A 22,801-nucleotide genomic window follows, 5' to 3' on the forward strand; every position below is an offset into this window, starting at 1 on the left:
TCCTAATAAAGGCTCTGCTGGCATATTTGTACTGGCATGACCTGGTTTCATTTCAAATTGTGGAGTCAAAGTTGCCAGTATACAGCATCACTGCCCCATGGTCTTGCAAACATGCCGATTAATCCTATACCCTGAAATCATACCTACCTCACTGATATCACTGTTTTTCAAACTGTCCCATGGGATCAGAGGATTTTGAGTGATACAAAAGAACGAGAGATGTGAAAAGATGTACAGGACCACTTGAACAGTTTTAATTTCTTTCTAAAAACCTGAATAGTTTTGGTGTTTTCAACCTTCTGAGCCTTTTTGAGTAAGGAGGGTCAGTCTTTTATATGTAATTTAAGAACAACATTAAACGATCCTTTAATTCTAAATTCCATTTAATATTTTAGATTTCATTTAAGATGTTTGCTGCTAAATGCCTAAACATAAAAACTAACCATGTAACTCCATGAAATGGAAATGTAATTTAGGAAGGAGTAACAAAAATTTGCGGGAAATGCAAAATACTAAAAAACACAGTTAAGATGGGGAAGGTAGTTTTGGGTCTTTAGAAAACAGCTCTGACCATATCAACACAATTTCATAGCCAGGCGTGGTGGTGCACACCTGTAATTCAAGCTTCTCTAGAGCCTGAGACAGGAGGATCCAAGTTTGAGGTTGCCTGGGCAACTTAGCAAGATCATTTCTCAAAATTATAAAAACGGGTTGTGCTGCAGCTGAGTTCCTGGGTTCAATCCCCAGTACGGGGGAAAAAAAGTGATTTCAATAATCTTCTGCAATAATTCTAAACCTATCTGAGGATTCTATAGAAAAAAAAAAAAGGTAGGATTAGTTGGGTGATAAATTAAAATTTGTGGTAACAGATGCCTTACCTTCTTTATGACGGTTGAAGAGGATGCTCTGTGTTTTCAGAATTAAAATTATATTCTCTGGATCTGGTCCATCCACTATTTTTGTTGATTTGGTACATAAAAATTCATATGCTTTATTTACTTTTTCAAACATATCCTATGTATAATCAAAGATAATTAAATTTTAATTTGGATGATCTCAAATCACAACAGGAATCAGTTGGCTTATAATTTACCAATACCTTTCTTTATTATTTTATTGTTCATGTTAAGGAATTAATTCCAACTGGAATCTAGTGGGTATTCTGTTAAGGTGAAATTTATTTTTTCCCAAATAACTATGAACTCAACATAATTTGCTAAAAAATTCTTCAAATAAGAACTTAAAATATATCTAAGTTTATCATATTAAACTCTTATATGATAGAATTTAGAAAAATAAACTAGTTTATTGACCGCTATGCCAAGCACTGAGCTAAATGCCATTATTTTATTCTCAAAATAGCTACATAAGGTGTGTAAATTATTTATTACAACTCAGTGATAGTAAGTAACTTGCTTAGAAACACAAAGTCAATTGATGGCAGAGTTAATTATCCCAAGCTTCTGACTCATAAGTCTATGCTCTTAAACAAGTACCCTATCTATATTATGTCCCATTGATTTATATATTGATTGTTGTGTCAGTTTCAATTGGTTTTACTATTATAGCTGTTTTAGTGTCTAGCAATTTAACAACTGATTTTAAGTTTTCTTCCTATCTTGATTGTTCTTTTTCTCATATGAATCTGAATTGCTACAAAAGCCTTAAAAAATAAACCACCACCACCCAGGTTTTTGATAAAAAATGTTTTACACATATAAAAGTGCCACTTTTTCAATATCATGTCTTCCTGTTCAGGAATACTGTGTTTTTAATGAAAACCACTGACTTGAAATCAGTAGAAATTATCCCAAGCTTCTAGTAATAAATTATTAGTCCCTAGTTATAGTGGTTCTTAATAAGTGACTTCATCTTTTATGAATTCTCATTGGACAACGTGGAATCAGGGAATACTGGCAGCAGATGACTTAAAATCTGAACCAAATTTTCTATTCTTCAGTTAGAAGAATGCTATGGAGTTGAATGTCATTAGAAAAAATTACATAAATCACTCAAAGCAATGTGGAAAGCAACGTTATTACCTATAAATGAATTAAAATTCACCCATACTCCTAACTTTTAATTATTTTTATGACTGCCTATTAGAGTTAATTCTCAAACAGAGATGGATAAGGAGAGAGCTATGAGTCCAAAGGAGATCCCTTTGGTAAACCGAGGGAGGACTAATCACACAGGATAGGAACTTATTAAACATGCACTGCACATATGCTATGACAAGTTCTCACACAGGAGATAACTTTACTCCTAAATAATACCAAAGCAAAAGGAAGTCAACCCCTAAACCCAAAGATAACCCAAAGGCAGTACATACCCTCCCTTCTGGATTCTTATCAGGGTGGTACTTCTGTGCAAGTCTGAAGTAAGCTTTTCTAATCTTGCTTTCATCATGCCTGTTAAGTAGGAAATTTTTTTAATGAATTCAGTAGAGTATGAGAAAAAAATGTTTATGCAATCATATAAAGTGATGTTTTAAGAATTTTACTCAGGAATTTTATGTGATCATGTATTAGGCATCAAATTAAATTCAGTAAGCCTTAAATAGGATTATGTCTTATATGTTATCTTTACAGGTCAAAGATTAAAACCTGAAAGTTCCCTGTGCAAGGTTATCATTTACTTTAAAATATCAAACTATATTTGGGGTTTGAAGAACTAATAAAATATATTTTTAAAAAACCTACTTGTCAAAATGTCCAAAATGACAATTTACATTCTCTAAGCTGCTATATTAATGTTGCTAAAAATGAACAAAAACTTTAGTTTATACTTAAGAAAATGTCTTTACCCCATTTTTTACTAATATTTCTCAGCTACTACAAATTACTAAAATGTATCTGCATTCTTTTCTAGTCCATCATTTAGTGTCCCAGGTCTACTGCTATAAAATCTCTTCTTCACGCATAAAACGGATTGGAAGAGGGAGAGCAAAAACAAATATGTGAGTGAGGAGTACCACGTCTCAGATAACAGTGGAAGGGACTCTGCATATATTATTTCAATTAATAGAGAACCATCAAGAACAGAAGAATGCAATTTGGTTAATAAATTGCAATATGTGAAAGTCACATGCATAAGTTATTCCCAAGAATGTATATCAAAGGATAGACAAAAAATTTAAAAAATGGTTGGTTTAAATATCATCTCATCTCTGATATTTGTATTTTAAGGTAAGGCAGACATTTACTATTGTAATACTAAAAATAACTCACGGCCCCTGTCCTTGAGGCAGATTAAGCACTTCATAAGCATCATCTATTGACATCATGGGTGGCTTTTTTTCTACTTCTTTCTTCCAGGCATCAAGGGTATCTTTTAGAAGCTTAACCTTAAAGACAGAGGATTAAAGTTTATATCTATTAACGTAAAACTATTACCAAGTATAACTTTTTTAAAAAAATAATCTTTTTTTAGTTGTAGATAGACACAATATCTATTTTTTATTTATTTTTTATGTGGTGCTGAGGATTGATGGAACCCAGTGCCTCACATGTGTGAGGCAAGTGCACTACCACTGAGTCACAGCCCCAGTACCCCCCAAAACTTTTAAGTTATAAAATACTTGATTAAAATCAGAATTTTTAGGCTGTCCAATCAACAGCTTTCTGAAATACAAATAAACCAAAAACTACCTTCTTAACATTGTAATATATTTAGGTAGCAAGGTATTTGTTATAAGGCTATTTCCTCTATTTTTAAAGTGATTTTTAAATTCTCTGTCAATTTGTCTTTACCCTTAATTTTTAAAGAAATGCTCAGAAAATATGGAAAACTCTGAAATTAGTAGAAAAGTAGTATACCATGGTATGCTTTACAAGATGATCTAACAATTAATTACAGGTATGCTGGCATTCAAACAAATGTAAGGGATAGTAAATTCAAAGGAGCTGGTATTAAGTGGGAAGAAAAGCACTAGTATTTACTGCATACTGTATGCCAAAGAGCTAGGTGCTTTACAGACTACAGAATCTTTGATTCTTATATAAAATTTCAAGTATACACATTGAGATTCTGAGAGATAGCTATGTGTGTCCCAGTTAACAAATGGTGGAACTGGATTCAAACCTACGTCTGATTAAAAAGCCCATATGTTTTGTATCATTTCATGTTGAATCCCGAACAAGTACCAGGGTCCACTTATCTTTGTTAAGAGCACTGTAAACAGGCAGAGACTTGTGGTACAAATGGCAATTGCTCTGAAATCTTTTAGAGGTAATAATGATGATATAATTTCTGCTACAGTAACAGAACAACATGGGCACCCAGGCCTATTTTATTCTAGGTTCCTCAAAGATATACAAGGGCTCAGGTTAATGGGGTTCCAAGGACAGAATGGACAGGCAAACAGCACCTACTGCTATACAAATAAGCAGGTCACAATGCCATTTATGTGTGCCAGGAATTATGCTTAAGTGAATTCTCAATCCTCACAACCACCACCCGAGACAACTGTTACTACCATTTAATTAACTTTTTACCTGTTATTATTATTATTATTTTTGGTACTGAGGACTGAACTTAGGGTGCATTAACAGTGAGCTACATCCCTAGTACTTTTTATTTTTTGAGATAGGGTCTTGCTAAGTTGCTAAGACTGGCCTTGAACTTGGAATCTTTCTGCCTCAGTCTCCCAAGTCACTAGGATTATTGGCATGTGCCACTGTACCCAGCTATTTCTGCCATTTTAGAGACGAGATCTGAGGCTTGGAGAAATAAGGTAATGTTTTAAATAAAGCTATTAATGGCCAAGCCGAACTCTATCTCAGATTGCCTAACTCCCAACACCCAGGAGTTTCATCAACCTACTAGAAAGGTAACCTATTGCCAAACTATTAAGGTATTATTGTGTTATATGCATGGAATTTATTTTGTCTTTGTTAACAAGATCAAAATCATAAAGTTCTTAATACTCCCTCCAAATATTACTTTTTGATTTGAGATATTATCCAGTGCCTAAATAAGAACACTTAAGTCAATTCATACTAATATCCTTTTTATCATGGGAGGAAAAACTACCCAGAAGTGTTACGAGGCTGTTTTTATGGTTTTAGAAGGCACAAATGGAACTAACTTACCGGGTCTTTAATTGGCCAATCTGGAAATCGGAGTGTATCACAAAGTTGTTTGAGGTAATAAATATTACAAAATAATTCATTTTCTAGTTGTGGATAGTTGATAACTGGGATGGGACAATATTGATAAAGTGCTCTTGTATTGCTCTGAAGACGAGGTGTGAAATCAGCAAGATGGGCAGCAATCTTCTCTATCATGAGGCGCCTATAATCATAGAAACTTCTGTTTAATCATTCTGATGGGATTATCTAACTTTAGAGAGAAGCTTAAGACAGGTAAGCATGAAAGATAATTACATGTATCGTCTCTAGAATAAACTAATTATTGGCCTAATATGATAACTTCAAAGTAAGTTACTCAAGGTATTCTAATCTTTTGTGTAAAAACACTCAATAGAAAAAAATTATCTTCAGATTTACCTGTAAATATCAGAGATATACTCAGTCCTGTTAAAAAAAAAATCAGTCACTACAAGGTTAAATGGCAAGCTGTCTTTACGTACAAGGGTTCAGACGGGAAACTGAAGCTTCCCATCACTCCAAAGCAGCTCATGACATAATATTTATGTTAATTAACTTCCTATCTGATCTTTGGATAAGCAGAAACTTGATCTGGTCAATGTACAGAGAGATTCATCTTTTAGATAAGAACTTAGCAAGTCTCAGAAGAAAAATACTACACAAACAAAAAAGTGCTCCTATTTTATTCATATTTATATAATATGTATTTTTCCCAAAGAAAAATATGAATGCCATACAGAATACATTATAAAACTAGTGGACAGTATATGACAAGCCGATAGGTCACTCTACCCCAGATGTTCAATAATCACCAGCAGGTGGCAAGGAGAGTGTGAAGTCAGCTTGAGAGGTGTTGAGTAACTCAGATCATATGCCATCTAAGGAAGAGCACTAAGGGCTTCTCCACAAACAGGGAGTCTTGACCCTGGACCTATGAACTGTCAAGTCTTTCCTAGACAGAGCCCAGTCATTGCCACCTAATTCTGGGCCTCTCCTTTTTCTGTGTTTCCACGGGCTTCTCCTGTGGCATTCCCTTCCTAGTAAGGACATTCCTTAGCAATGCAAACCCCTCAATAAAGGTCAAAATGTGCTGGCTAGGGGCATTCAATCTGAATTTATTTTGAGTATCTGTGGTCTGATTCATTCTACGGGGTCACAGTTTTTAATTAGTGAAGTACAATCCTACTTCCAAACATCCAAGAGATGTGTCTTGATTTTATGGCTAACTATTCCCACATATATATTATCAGTTCATTGTAAAATCTTATAAGCTGTATCAACTGATTTAAGAAGCATTAGTGGTAGGAGGCCGTACTCTCATATAAAGCTCTATTAAGGTAACAGTAGTTTTGTCAAATCTTGTCAGAACAAAAAGCTTAAGGCCTTGTCAAAATCCATCACTTGATTTGGAACCAATAATTACTGTTGTTTTATGTCAGGAAACTAGTGAAGATATTTCTTTCAACAGGAGTCAAACCCGATGACCAGTAGCAATGATTCTGGGTATAAAATATAATTGGACTGATTATTTACCTCATTTCACTGCTCCAGATTGCTTCAGGAGTATCAAATTCCCCTAGAAAAATCTCAGAAAACTTTTCAGGTTCATAATTTTCTAAGTAACAAACCATTGCTTCAGGTAGGATGTGCCCAAGTATACTTCTCTGAAAAATATCTTGTCCTTTTGTCTTTAAGAACAAAAAAAAAAACAAAGTGTAGTCAGAAACACTAAAGTTCTCTTTCAATTTTCTGACAATGAATGATGATTAGGGAACACTACAGGAAAGAACACAACCTAACAAACTGCTTTTATGCATTACCAAGTTAGATGGAAGTAGCAAAATGTGAAGTTGAACATGTCTGGGACAAACTGACTTGGCATGAATTCCAAGGTAAAATGGAGAAGCCCCCACCTTGCTGCAGTATTAACCTTTTCAACATTAGCTGCTAATGCTGTTTAGGACTGCATGTGACCTTGTGGAACAGTAGTGAACAACAGTAAGGTCCTGTGAAGACTGATATCACATATTTTGGATTACACTGTTGGCTACAGTTCCTATGTGTATCTGTTTCTTCTGTTTTCAAAAACAAGTTCAGAAGATCATAAAGACTTTAAAGAGGTCATTCTCATGAAATGTAACTAGGAGTTTGATGGAAAATTTCTACTCAAAATAATTATAATTAACTGTGTTGACAAGTTCATATCTTCTGGCTGGACAAATGCAGTTAGGTTAATGATCCTAATTATCATAACTAAAAATTTATACTCTTATTTACCTGATGGAACTAAAAATCCTACTAACTATAAATTTTCTTTTTTATTTCCTTCTCGGCAAGTTTAAATGTTTCACTTCTCTAGGATAGGACAGATGGGGGAATAAACTCAAACATGGTTTTATCCCTTGGTACAAAGACAAATTAGACAACAAAAATCTTCATGTTTTTGAAAGTATTATCTGGTAATTTCTGCATTCAGAATTTTGCTATAAATACTTAAGTGAAATTATGTATATAATTTCTCATACAATATTTGAATATTACACAAGTATTACTGCACAGTACATCAAGGAAGAAGAAAGAATACCCAAAATGCCTAATACTATGTGAAGGTAGTGTCATTAGAGACAGTTTTTATAAAACCTTTTTTATATTTTCATTTCCTATTTAACCAAAGCTGTGGAAATTATACTGTCATGCCACTTTATATTATTAGACAAATGGATTAATATTTAGGGCTTCAATGGCTATTCTATAAGTCCTACAGTTTGGTTAGTACCTATTGTCAATGTGGTATAACAGTCTTTAGTTTCTATATAGTGTTTGGTTTTGGTTTATTATTCGATTTGTTTTGGATAAAATTGGTGGAAAGACAAATTTTGAAATATTCCTCAGTTGTTTTGACAATAAAAATCTCTAAAAAAATTGGTAATGAAGTTTCAGGTTGTTAGGCTACCTGGGTAATTCTCATCTTTTTTTGGCTTCCTAATTTTCCTCCTCAGTAAAATGGCAAGAACATTTGAGAGTATGTGAAAAATTGAGTAAGCTTCAAGAATGGAAGTGAGCACTTCTTCTACCATGGGATCTGAATGAAAAGAAGGTTGAAGTCTTACTGAATCTTAGTCAATTATATGAGACTGAGGTATATACTGAAATATTTATAAAAATCATTAATCTAAATCTTACTCAAAGAGAACAACTTACATTTATAGAGGTATCACAATATAATTCCTACTTGTAATTTCAATATAAGTCCAAAAGGCAACATTTCTTTTCCTTAAAAATTTTAGCTTAGTTTCGTGTGCAAGGTACCACAAAGAATGTAAAACAATGAATAAAACAGTGCCTTCCCTCAGGTCTTATACCCTACTAAACAGACATATCTCAGCAAACTATGGTGCCAAGACAGTTTACTCAGTATTAAGTATTCAGAAGGTTAAACTGGCTTACCTCCTCTGATTTAAAAGCCTGTTTGGTATGTGTGTATTTCAAAAACCTAGAAAGAAAAATAAATCACCTGTCAGATATAGAAATATTTGATTTTAGTGATCTTAGGTTTCTAAAAACTTGATCTTTTATAGATTAAAAATACTCAGAAAGGCAATTCACAAATCCATATTCCCAAATTATCCAATTTCTGATTAAGACAAGAACTTAAATGTGCTACAAAGATTTTTAAAGTGTGGTCATATAAGGCTATGTAATAATATGAAGATTACTTAGTATCTGTACGAAAGCAAAATGTCAAACTGCATGTATAATATGAACACAGTTAACTAAATATATGTTAAAATATTAAAATTCTTAGATTAGATGTGGTAAAGTGGTACAATTCTAAGTAATTTCCCCCCATCCTACTTTCCAAATTTGTAGAAATGTAGTTAGGTAGATTTTGTGATCAAAAATTAAAGCAATGATAAAATTGATAAAGTTCAATACATAAATCTCCCTATGTTTAATTCAGATAGTTGCTTAAAAGAAATTATCTTTAAAGTTCTTACCGAGCAACAGGAAGTACATTGGAACCAGTGTACATCATGATAAAGAAAAACACTCCACTCAGATAAAGACGAGGTAATTGTGGGTTATCTTGCATGATGTGGTATAACAAAACAGCAACCTTCTCAACAAGGATAGGGTCAAAGGTCAGCAGTAACTGAAGATGGGAATAAAATGTTCTGGTTACTAAGTTATAAAAAACTGCAATATCATTATTCATTTTACAGACAGACAGACACATACACACACACCCTAACTTGAGGTTACAGTTTCTTATGTAAGTTATAAAATAAAAACCCATGCAATTCAGTAAGCTTGTCTACTAGACTCAAATCAGATTTGAAAATGATTTATTTTAGCCAGGCATAGTGGTGCATGCCTGTAATCCCAGTGGCTTGGGATCCCACTAAGGCGGGAAGATCCCAAGTTCAGTCTCAACAACTTAGTGAGGCCCTAAGCAACTCAGCAAGATGCTATCTCTAAGTAAAATATAAAAAAAAGGGCTGGGGATGCGGCTCAGTGGTTATAACACCTCTGGGTTCAATCCCTGATACAAAAAGGAAAAAAAAAAAAAAAAAAAAAAGGATTTATTCTAAGACATTTAGTGCAGATAGCAAAGTATCAGTTGAAAATTGATCAAATGATACTCAGAAAAATCCCTAATAGGCCTAAAGCTAGTTTTGTCATAATTTTACAGGTAAAACTGATTCCTGTTTGAAAATGTTCCTAAATGGGTTTTGCTGTTAATAATAATAAGGAAAATGCAGAAAACAAAAAAAACCTAGCTATATATTGGTTGAGTTTTTGTTCAAGTGAGTTAACATGAAAAATGCCATGAATGCTTCTTAAGATACTCAAGGAGCAGAGTATTGAACAACTATAAATGAAATGACAATAAAAAGTAGATTTAGAAATGGTACTAAAGGCAAGAGGCTAAAACAAATACCAGAAGTAGAACACGGTACTTTTACTCTAAGTACCGAAAGATACGACCTCCAAAAATCTGAACTAGAAATACTGAAGGAAAATCTGATACTACTACCATGAATCTGGGCTAACTCTAAAACCATACAGAATTGTCATAAACAGTTGATAAAAAAAAATTTAAGAATTTTATCTCTGAAACTTAATAAAGGTGGTACTTCAATTTTCTTTAAATACTTGCTTCTAAATAGTCTCCAATTTTGGGTCAAATGCTGCCAGTAAAAACAACAAAATAATAAAGAACTAAGTACCAGATCCAGATTACATGGGCAAAGTTCTTCATTCTCAGAAGTGAGAAGAGCTGTATCTTTTAAGTAAACAACATAAATTTCTTGGTGCTTTGGTGTCTTGTCTATGCAGCAAAGTACATAACTTAAGTGTTTCATACTATGACATATTTTACAAAGGAAAAATTAAGAAAGTGTCACATAGGATTTTCTCTAGTAGAGTTCAAGATTTGATGTTATGGAAAATATCAAGCAAAAACCAGAGTATTTCATGTTGTCACTATACCAGAAAACTCACTGTATTGTCGAACGCTCTAAAAATTTCAAAGTTATATCTGATGGTGAAACTGTTGGCAATTCTTAAAGTCAAATGAAGTATAGAAACCCTTTCCAACAAATGTACATACTCTTTCTGAAAACTACTATAGCTACCCGTGTTTTAGCAAGAGTACAGTATGCTAGAATACAGAAATTAAGAGAGGGGGGACTTCTAAGAAACATTTTTTTGAGCTCAGTATAAAAAACAGAGAAGGTGTACACTATTAAAAGAAGCTAGAATTATAATTCTTCTCTCACTTTGTTCAGATGGTGCTAAAGTTTCTGGTTAATGAAAACAGATACTTCTCCATCTCCCCCAAACTTCATGTTTTACTACTCTATTTCTTAAATGCTTTTTAGTCATCTCCTCCTGGCCTAAAATTTAATGCATTTATTTTATTCCTTTCAGTTTCATGAGTCTTGGAAACATGTTTGGGACATGCTGATTTTCCAGGTATAGCATTTTATCTACATGTTGAGAAGGTCCAACACAGAAAACAAATCCCCTCACAAACACGTTTACATGGTCCTCTGGGGTGAGGTGGTAGTGGCTTAAAGAAACAATAATTACAGTGCTCTTTCATATAAAGGTCTGAACAGAAATGCCCACAATAGAAAAGCATACAAATTTTTAAATGCTGGTATGCTTAATAACAGTTAGCAAACAACAACAAAAAAACAAACAAAAAAACCTTTGTTCTTGTACACATCTTTTTAAGTATCAGTGATTACCACAGGCACTTAATAGTAATATATGATTATAAAAATACACATATTGAGTCACTATCTCCTTCCTCACTAATGTACAAATGGTACAAATTACTAGCAAAGCTCTTAAGCCATGTGTAGTTAAGGTATAAAAAATCAGATTTGACAAAAATAATTGACAGGAGGGAAATGTCTACCTATGAAGTCTCTGGAACTTCATTTATTTGTGTCTAATCCTAATCTGAGTTTAGGTAATTTAATTTGAAAAGATCGGAAAAATGAAGAAAAAGAGAAATATCTTTAGTAAATCCTACATAATTCCAACTTGATTCTTTGAATCATTAGTTGCTACACACAAAACCATGTAACTGAGAACAGTCAAAATCTGAGGCATGTGCTAGATATCTGTTATAGTATAAGGCTCCATGTCTCTCTGAAACAGTAGTCCTAACAGTTAATATCAACCTGCACTACAAACTAGAAAGCACCTTTCAGTTACCAGGGGGGGAGAAACAAACAAACAACAACAAACAAAAAACAAAACAGACCACAACAGAATAAAGATGAGGATGAATAAAATTAAAAGAAAATAATTCTTAAAATACTGTTCCCAGTTGGATAACATAGAAGGAACTCACCTGAATAATATGGGGAAGGCAAGTGCTGTCTGATAGTAGTCTTTTCACTCTGGGTAAAGGCCGAATAATGGCGTTATCTTGATCCCTAGAAAGTATTTTCTAAGGTCAATGTTTAATATATTTATTAAAATTTGTATGTTCAGAGCATTCTACTAGGCATGAAGCAGGTTACCTTACTTTTTTGTTAATGAAGACTAAGCTCTCATACAGCTGGGAACATGATTAGGTATTTTGGTTTAAATCTATTTGGCTGTTTAATATGACTTCATTTCCTTCCATAAGATTTCCTTGAAAAACAGTACCCTAGAAGAGCCAAAGACTCTTATTTATTATTTAATTGATTAAACTTTGTGTTGTCCAACACATTGTCAGTGGATAGTCCCCCCAAAGGGCATATCAAACTTTGTCACATAAATATAAATTTTAAGTTAACTATAGTCAGTATTTTCCAAATACAGACTTAATTTTAATGTCATATTATTTCTAAATGCTTAGTTGTATAGGTTTTGAGTCTAGTCTAATTTTTAAGGAGAACTAGAACCATGAACACCTTGAGCATCATAAAATATGTGACATTTTCTCAGTAATTTCCATCACCAGGTATCATTAGTTTGGTAATAAAACAAAAGGACACATATGCAAATATTTTATAAAGATTTAAAAGTTCTGTGCACGAGTTGTAAGTATGACTGCCACAGAAGAATGCATCCTCACCTTCACTAGTCAAGTGGAGCAAAACGTGGGCCTAGAAACACTGCTATACCAGGAATACTAACACGAAAGATAAGGAGCTCACCACCAACTATGGACTATAGTATATCTATTTCAAAATATTCATACCTAATTCACATACAAATTGTTACCACTGCTAAGCACAGTTGGTAGGTCTCAGTTTTTTTATTATTTGAAATTTCCCACAGAATGTTGCTTTTCAGCTACTTTACCAATAATTTCCAAAGTATTCCTTTATATCTGTTTTAAAAAGTCCTAAAGGCCAAAGCTGCACTCCCCCAAGGCTACAAATAGGACACCTATGTTTTAAGTAGCCAAAGTAATCCCATGTTACTGAGGAAGTATCCATACCAGTGAGAACAAGAAGATATTTTTGAGTGCTCTGTTAATCATGAAAACATTAATTATATTTTACCTGCTTGGAAAATATCCACACATTGTGATCAACATGTTCAATATGAGGGTAGCAAGATCAGTTTCATTCAGTACAGCCTGTCCACTGGCTAACAGACACCACTTAAGCTGGGGTATTGCCTGAAGGGGTCGCCATCCGTCCATGCCTTGAGCCCAGCATCTGGTTTTTGCATTTAACATTCCTTTGGTCCATAATTCTTGCATCTTAATTGATTAAAGGCATCATTATTACAGACAAAATAAAATGAAAAATTTGCCAATATTTTCTACATCAGAGTAAATACATATGAAAGAGGGAGACACTATAAAATAGTAATACACTATCAGTGAAATACACTATGAAATAAACATGCAAATTCACTATTTTAAAAAAAAAGGATTTTACTGACAAGCTTTTAGGAACCCAAGTTTGTCTAATAATAGAAAAAAAATCATTTAGTAGGTCAATTGCAGGATATAAGAAATACTGGAAAGAGTAAAAATGATAGGCAGAGTGAAAAATGACCAATGATATAAGAGAAGAAGGCTTGGTCCTCCATAACACCATCTTTGGCCAAATTTCCACTGAGCCACAGAGGCTGAGGATGAGAGACTAGGATTCAAATACTGCAGATGCAGAGTGAAAACAGGCCATTAGTTATTGAACTGAACAGGCAATTTCAATATTAATTAATTTCAATATTCAATGTTAAGAATATATATTAAAACTTACTTGTTCATACCACTGATAATAATTATTAAGATAGCAATTGCTGCTAGGGATGCAGCTCAGGGGTAGACAGTGCTTTCCTACCATGTGCCAGGCCCTGGGTTCAAACTACAGTATTAAAAAAGATAAAAGAAAGAAAGAAAGAAAGAAAACAATAGACAATAGATAGCAACTGTTACAAAGAAATTCATGAAAAACCTGAGTGTTACCTCCCTAACAATAGTTTTTAAATGAGACCTGAAGATATTAATTGTATATGGATGTGAGCTTCTCCAGAAGGGCAAGCCATCTACTCCTTCACATGCAAATGAAGTACAGGGCCCTTAGAGCTGCTGGCAGTAATTCAAATTAGTTTTAAAATATTGCACATCTCCATGTGCGCTAAGCAGGAGGGTAAAAGAAAGGCAGAGACCTTCACAAAAAGCTTCTCTAACACACATACCTCATGAAATCCATAGGGGCCACTCCTTTCCTTATCTGCATTGCCAAAGTACCATTCCTTTTCACTCTCCCTCTTCATGTCTGGCGCAGCTTCAATTACATTGCTCTAAGTTTTAAAAAGATTTTAGTTATTTTGCAACACAGAAATCTAAGGGGGTACATATCATAAAAAAAAATTGGGAGTTTATTTCCCATTTAGAATTCAATTTGAAAGTTTAGGTGACCTTATTTTAATATTTAAGAATTAAATACCTAACCTAATAACCAAAAAAAACCTATTTCCTTCCAAACACGCATCTGAAATAAATGTTTTCCTAAATTCATTTAACAGTCTACATTAAATTCAAAACATCTACATTTCCTATGATCATTAATAAGTTCTCAGGAAGCTGCCTTCATACATATTTTAGGTCCATCCTAAACATCTCTACATATATACTGTACAGTAATCTAACTTCACACATAAACATACTGCAATCTACTCTTATGATAGTTAACCATCTCAATCACAACTTTAGTCAACCATAGTTATAAACAAATATTCAAACATGTTCAACAAGACAGATGCAAAGTGTAACTAATTGAGCTGTTTCTGTACCCAACTTCCACAGTTTGAATGTTACTTTCTTTTCTCTGGTTGTAAGTGTAACCTGCCCATGTGGTGGTACAGAGCATCTTGAACCATTTTTGGTTCAGACTGGAGTCCAATTCCAGAATTACATATAAAGCCAATTAAGATCTGCAAACCTCGATTTATCACAATTTTCTCTTTTAACACTAGAGATTATTCTTATAATTTTCTCTTTCAATGTTTTATGAGGAAGGAATTTATTTTTATTGATTATAATTATATATAATTGTGGAATTCATTATGCAACATTCATATATGCACACAATTTGATCAATCTCATTCTCTAGTATCTACCCTTTCTCTCCTCACCTTCCCCCCGATTCCCTTGCTCTAATCCCATCTAATGATGTCCCATCTATTATTAAATGAGTATATTACAATTGCATATAAAAGTGGAATTCATGATGGTACATTCATACATGAACATAGCTCAATTTAGTAGCTTCTGTTCCTCAAAACCCTCCTACCTTCCCTCCCTTCTCCATCCCTTTAATATAATCTATTGATCTCCTTTTTATTTTTGTGAGGATCCTTTTTAACTCCTTTTCTTTTTCCTCTGGCTTCCACATATGAAAGAAAACATTCAACCCTTCACTTTGAGTGTGGCTTATTTCATTTAGCATCATGTTCTCCAGTTCCATCCATTTAACAGCAGATACCATGACTTCATTCTTTTTTATGGCTAAAACTCCATGGTGTGTATATGCCATATTTTCTTTGTCCATTCATCTATTGATGGATACTTGGGTTAGTTCTGTAACTTGGTTATTATAAATTGAGCTGCTATAAATATTGATGTGCCTGCATTACTACAGTATGCTGATTTTAGTTCTTTAGGATAAAAACAAAGGAGTGGGATGGCTGGGTCATACAGTGGTTCCATTCCTATTCTTTTGAAAAATCTTCATATTGCTTTCCAAAGTGACTATACTAATTTGTAGTCCCATGAACAATACATGAGTTACCTTTTTTCTCCACACTCCCACCAGAATTTCATGTAGTTAGTATATTTTAGTACAACATGGTTTTAAAATACCCCCTTAACTATCAGTTTCCAGTTAGATTCATATAGAGAAATATAGCAACATGGTTAAGAGCACAGACTTCTGGGATCTAACATTAACTGTCATTTGTAGGATAGCCTTTGATAATGTACTTAGTCTCTCTCTGTCCCTCAGTTTCCTCATTGTAAAATGGGAAAATGATGGTAACGACATAATGGGAGTTATTGGGGATTTAAAATATAAATGTATTGTGTATAATATACTAGGTACCAGTATTCCATAATAGCATATAAGCATTTATGATTTTGCCTGGTAACAGAAAATGCCCATACTCTAAATGTTCAAACAGCACTGGTCACAATCAAAACAAAATCCAAATTGCAAAATCCCACATCTCCTTACAACAGGAAATTAAAATTAACAAACCCAAAACAAAACTCAAGTAAATAAATAAAGAAAAGAAAAAAAATCAAACATGCTAAGTACAGTTCTCTTTTATAAGCTAGCTATCAGAAAAAGTCATTCAGTACACTGGACGTTTTATTCTCTTGGCTGATTTCAATAGGCCTGTAGGTTCCTAAAGGCAAAGTTTGCAGAGAAACCACTTGACAAAATACAGCATCCATTCACATTTAAAACACTAGAAAAACTAGGGATAGAAGGAATATACCTCAACATGGTAAAAGCTATATATGACAAACCCAAGACCAAAAATCATTCTAAATGGAGAAAGACTGAAATCATTTAGTCTAATTTAGAACATACAACATAGTCCTTGAAACTTTAGCCAGAGCTATTAAACAAAAGAAAGAAATTATAGGGATACTAATAAGAAAAAGAGTTCAAACTATGTGTTTGCTGATGACATGATCCTATGTTTAGAAGACGCAAAAAACTCCACCAAAAAATTTCTAGAATTCATAAATGAATTCAGCAAAGGAGTAGGGTACAAAATTAATACCCATAAATCAACTGCATTCTTATACATCAATGATCAATCAGTTGAAAGAGGAATTAGGGAAATCATCCCATTCATAACAGACTCAAAAAACAACAACAACAAACAAACAAACAAACTTGGGACTCAATCTAACAAAAGAGGTGAAAGATCTCTGCAATGAAAACTATAAAACACTAAAGAAAGAAACTGAAGACCTTAGAAGATAGAAACCTTTCCCATGTTCTTGGATAGGCAGAATTAATATTGTCAATATGGCTAAACTACTGAAAGTACTATAGAGATTTAATGTAATTCCTATTAAAATCCCAATGTCATTCTTCATACAAATAGAAAACTCTGTCATGAAATTCATTCAGAAAAATAAGAGGCCCAGATCAGCCAAAGCAATACTTAGTAAGAAAAGTTCAACAGAGGGCATCACAATATCAAACCTTAAAATAAACTACAGAGCTATAGTAACAAAAACAGTATAGTACTGACACCAAAACAGACATGAAGACCAATGGAATTAAATAGAAGACACAGAGACAAACACACATAAATACAGTTATCTCATACTAGACAAAGGTGTCGAAAACATACACTGGAGAAAAGAGCCACTTCAACAAATGGTGCTGGGAAAACTGGAAATCCATATGTAGTACAATGAAACTGAACCCCTACCTTGTACTCTGCACAAAACTCAACTCAAAGTGGACCAAAGACCTAGGTATTAGACCAGAAACACTGCACCTACTAGAAGAAAATGTAGGCCCAATACTCCCTCATGCCAGGGATTGACTTTCTAAACAAGATTCCTAAAGCACAAGAAATGAAATTAAAAAAAAAAAAAAAAAAAATCAATAATAAATGGGATGGCATCCATCTAAGCTTCCTCACAAAAGGAAACAATCAAGAATGTGAAGAGAGAGCCTAAAGACTGGGAGAAAATCTCAGATAAGGATATACAAAGAACTCAAAAAGCTTAACACCAAAAAAACAAATAACCTAATCAATAAACAGCGCAAAGGAAACAGACAATTCACAGAAGAAGAAATATGCTCAACAAATAAATGAAAAAAATGTTCATCATCTCTAGCAATTAGAGAAATACAAAATAAAACTACACTAAGATTTCACCTCACTCCAACCAGAATGGCAATTATCAAGAAAACAAGTACCAATAAATGTTGACAAGTATGTGGGAAAAAGGGTACACTTATACATTGTTGGTATGCAATTAGTACAACTACTCTGGAAAGCAGTTATGGAGATTCCTCAAAAAACTAAGAATGGAACCACCATTTGACTCAGTTATTCCATTCCTCTGTACATATCCAAAGGAATTAAAATCAGCATACTACAGTGATTCAGCCACGTCAATGTTTATAGCAGCACAACTCTCAATACCTAAGTTATGGAACCAATCTAGAAGCCCATCAACAGATGTCTGGTATATATACACAATGGAATATTACTCAATCATAAAGAAGAATCCACAGGTAAATGGATGCATTCGGAGACCACCATGCTTAGTGAAATAAGCCAATCCCAAAAAACCAAAGGTTGAATGCTTTCTCTGTTATATGGATCCTAACAAAAATAAGGGTGGAAGAGGGGAAGAATAGAGGTTCACTGGGTTAGACAAAGGAGAATGAAGGGAAGGGGTTGGGGACAGGAATAGGAAAGACAGTGGAATGAATCTGACATAAATTTTCTATGTACATACATGAATATACCATAGTGATTCTCAGCATTGTGTACATCTACAAGACTGGGATCCTAATTAGAATAAGGCATATTCCATGCTGGTATAAATATGTCAGATTCTACCAACATGTATAACTAAAAAGAACAAATAAAAAAGAGCTTTGTTTTAAAAAGCATATTTTCAATGTTTGTTGATGTTAAATGTTCTAGTTACATATTTGATGAGTTCAGTTTAAATCCTAAAGGTCACACTGTCTCAAAATAAGCCACATTAGAGATGCAGTTACTTTAAAAGACAAAAGATATTGGAAAAATAAAACTGGATCATTATTGTCCATTTTTGACTGTTCTTCTGGTGATTTCACTTTCTTGGCGTGAATGAATCTACTAGACATTAGTACTAGCAGAATTACTGGAGAAATACTTTATCAACCACTACGTATTGACATGTTTTTAGACTTCTATGATTCTTGTCTCTAAAATTATATTCAAAGAATGTTAAGCTTTAAAACCTAAATAAGCATACATACTTGGAGTGGTACTGTAGCTCGGCTCACATGGAGATGTGCAAGGGTAAGCAAGTCCACAAGGATTCTAATTCCATTTGAATCCATGAGATCCTTAACATTTTTCTGGAAAACATTTTTACATAATCTAAAACCTTTCTCTTAGGCAGTTTCTAAAAGATCCTCAAAGAAGAAGATATTTGGAGTTTCTCTGAAAACGATTAACATGCAATGGGTATTACTTGGTATTTTTAGGATTTTTGTCTTTAGAGGACATGAATTTGAACAGACTGAAAAGGGCAATCCTATATCATGAAGAGATCATAACAAGTATTTCTACTAAAATACATTCTGAGAAAAAAAAAATCCCACACAAAATAAAAATGAACAAATTAAAGACTGACATGATAAACTCTGGTTCTATAATTATCCTGCCAAGATCTTTTTGTTAATGAATAGATTATTCTATAATCAGAAAAAAATCTGCTATATTAAAAATCTTTTGCTATTTTAGTTTAATTTTTGTAACCTTTTAAAAACTGAGAATTTCTTAGAGGTTAGAGATTAATTTTGAAATCTTAATTATATTTTCTTTTAAAACATCTGTTATTACTAAAAGTGAGAATAAAACTATGCAAGATGGTATGAGTAGCAAAATTTTAAGACATAAAAATGTACATAAACTTAATTTCAACACCATGTAATAATTAATGTTGTATATTGCAATTTTGAATTTATTATTATTTTTTTTAATTTTGAGACAGAGTCTAAGTTGCTTAGGGTCATGCTAAGTTGCTGATGCTGCCTTGAACTCAGGATCCTCCTGCCTCAGCCTCCTGAGCTTCTGGGATTAGAGGTGTGTGCTACCACACCCAGCTACAATTATCAATTTTTCATGTGAGAAACCAGAATGAACTTATTAAAATGGCTTTAAGAATATGAAGTAAAATGACTCACCATTTTATATCTTCAAATGAATCTTTATAATCAAAATGTATACTGATAATTCAATTTTAAGTAATTTATTTTACTTAAAATTTAATCCTAAAGAAAAATTGGTTAATGATTTCTCCTTCCCTATTCGCCACTCAGAATTTTATCATCATTAGTTTATTTTGCACCTGCAATAATAGGGTAAACTTTTCAGGGAAAACTGGCACTTTTCCCTCCAGAAGTTTAAGGCACTCATAGTTTTCTTATCTCTAAAGAAAATAAGAACAGAACCATCTCTGGATAATTAACTCAAACTGTGCGAGTTTATCTTTACAACATCAAATGACTTACTTATGCAGAAATACCATACCTTGTTAAGGATCAACTTGTTTAGAAAGAGGATCAACCTATCTCGTTCAAGTTTATCTGTGCACTATTGAGATAAATGAAAATTTAGTCAGAAGTAAACAGAAACAGAAATTAAAACATTACTATCACTTTACAACATCAACCAACAGTTCATAAGAAGTATCTTTTAAATAAGGATAAAATCATAAGTCTGTCAATTTCTACAATTCGTAAATGTCTTACAGCCTTTGTAATTCTATATAACTTATCTAAATTTCCTAGAAAGGCACATTTTTAAAGTCAGGGATTAATGAATTAATGGCTATAACTTTAGGAAGTTAAAAATGAAATAAATTATACTCAAATTAAAACTTCTAAAGAATTGGTAAATGATGTTACACATAAATGTCATTATGATGAACATAAATGGGGAAAAATATACTGGCTTAAGTACAAATGTACACCAGAAGTTCTCCAGGTCATTGGAATGAAGAGTAGACTGGAATTCAAGAGTGTAATGTGGTGTAACAGCAAATAATAAGGATTTCTGCCCTAATTATGTCTTTCTTGTTCAGTGTCCTTATTCAGATTCAAGTTTCTAACATAAAAAGCATGATTCATAGTTAAAAACTATAATAAGCATAGATGATTATTTTAAAAATTGGTAAAATGATCCTCTCTGAACCAGTTCATTAAAATTTAAACTGTTAAATTAAGAGAAATATAAACACAAATGAAGAAGGTATGTACAACAAATAGGTAACACAAATTAATGAACTGACTGATCTGTTCTGCTACAAACGAAAAGGGTGCTAACTCAAGTGACCTTTTCTAATTATCACTGTAGTTCTAAAAAGTTTGACCATTTTCACACTTTTAAATTTAGCCAAGATTGTTTATAACTTTTCCAAAACTCCAGGTATGTATAGTGTGAAGTCACAATTTCTTTTATACACCTGTCCAGTTAACTTCAACTTTTAAATTTAAAGACTAGCTAATAGATCACTAAAGTTCTTCAAAAGCACACCCAAAAAACAAAAACAAATACAAAATACCCGACATGGACAAGTATTAATTTGGTCAATTTTCTATTCAACCAAGTCAGATTTAAATGAACTAATGCATAACTCAAAAAGAAAGTCACAATAATAATGTGATCAAGTAGAATTTAAATTTAGTTTTGAAAATTTAACACACACCCAGTGACACTATCATATAGCAGTCTCCTTAAATGTCATCCTTACCCTCTCTAACATTCCAATAATGTATCTTGTGTCTGTAAAAGGTCCTATTTCTTCATGACATCTGCCATAAACAATAGCAAGGGCTTGTAAACATAAACACTTCATGTTTACTTTTGGAGTTAGCAGAAAGCGATGATAGAGCTCATTGAAAAATTCATACCTAGGTAAGAAATAAAGGTCAGTAATAGAAGTAACCATGAAACCAACAGTGAAAGCAAATACAACAGGATGTGAAGTGTAGCTTACGATCTCTTAATTGATCCACTTTCTTCATTCTCATCTTCCTCCAGTAGTAATCTCAGATAATAGTCTCCTATTTTGATTTCCTCTGCCAGGCACTCATATTTAACCTTTATCAAAACAAATTATATCGCTTTAATTTACATTAGATTTTTGGCAATTTCCACACAACTGTTTCTTATACTCTTTCTATTCAGAGCTTACCTGAACTCAAACACCTGGCAATTCAATATTAACAACATGACTATTTCAGTTAAATGTTGAGTAAGAATTACATACCACATCAAAATTTTTATGTTGAAAATATAATTTTAAAAGATAATTCTTCATCTTATATAGGAGCACAATAAAATACACCACATTCTGAAGAAACTCCAGAAACTATGAGAATTAAGAGTGAGGAAAATTCAGATGGGCTACACTATCCATTACCTTAAACTGCAAGAGAGAGAAGATTCTGACCTGAAGGTCAACATTTGCATATTTTTGGCTGTGTATAAATTTGTGGTAATTTTATGAATATAAAATTTCTTGATAAAAACTGTCACAGCACTATATGGTGTCAGTGAAATTTGTTTAATTTCTTTCTGGGTTTACCATAACCAAGAAGAGAGTGGATGATCCAGCAGTTCAGTTTGCCCAGTATGCACATGCTACTTCAGGAATTCCCTCTTCCCCCAGTTTTACCTCTTGCTGATGTGCCAAGATTTAAAACAAACACATTAAATAAACTTTATATTTTTCTACAGTATCCCTCTCTGTGTGATAATTCACCCAGGAGACTATTTGGAGGTGATCTGCAGTGGATCACCAGAAGTTGGAGCAGCACCACAACCCTTGGGCTCAAGCTGCTTATTTCAAGGAAAGATTCACAGGCAACTGCAAAAAGCAATTCTGCCTGACCAGGCTACCAAAGTCCTTTTCCCAAAGCCTAAAGTAACTGATGTCTAAAATATAAACTACATAA

The 22,801-nt window shown here is 33.1% G+C and overlaps 1 protein-coding gene across 1 annotated transcript in view; it reads right to left on the minus strand.

Moving 5' to 3' along the window:
- Positions 1–22,801, minus strand: part of Dnajc13 (DnaJ heat shock protein family (Hsp40) member C13) — a 120,452-nt gene that overhangs the window by 39,329 nt on the left and 58,322 nt on the right. Inside the window, exons 23-36 of the mRNA XM_047563839.1 lie at positions 21,841–21,944; positions 21,595–21,754; positions 20,373–20,435; positions 19,094–19,195; positions 14,280–14,384; positions 13,130–13,332; positions 11,983–12,067; positions 9,110–9,264; positions 8,559–8,604; positions 6,645–6,799; positions 5,094–5,295; positions 3,231–3,346; positions 2,333–2,411; positions 879–1,014 (exon numbers count right to left, since the gene is read on the minus strand). Coding sequence (XP_047419795.1) covers positions 879–1,014; positions 2,333–2,411; positions 3,231–3,346; positions 5,094–5,295; positions 6,645–6,799; positions 8,559–8,604; positions 9,110–9,264; positions 11,983–12,067; positions 13,130–13,332; positions 14,280–14,384; positions 19,094–19,195; positions 20,373–20,435; positions 21,595–21,754; positions 21,841–21,944 — 1,711 coding nt within the window. The remainder of the gene's footprint in view (positions 1–878; positions 1,015–2,332; positions 2,412–3,230; positions 3,347–5,093; positions 5,296–6,644; positions 6,800–8,558; positions 8,605–9,109; positions 9,265–11,982; positions 12,068–13,129; positions 13,333–14,279; positions 14,385–19,093; positions 19,196–20,372; positions 20,436–21,594; positions 21,755–21,840; positions 21,945–22,801) is intronic.

The sequence above is a fragment of the Sciurus carolinensis genome, chromosome 9 (assembly GCF_902686445.1).
Source record: "Sciurus carolinensis chromosome 9, mSciCar1.2, whole genome shotgun sequence".
Lineage (NCBI taxonomy): Eukaryota > Metazoa > Chordata > Mammalia > Rodentia > Sciuridae > Sciurus > Sciurus carolinensis.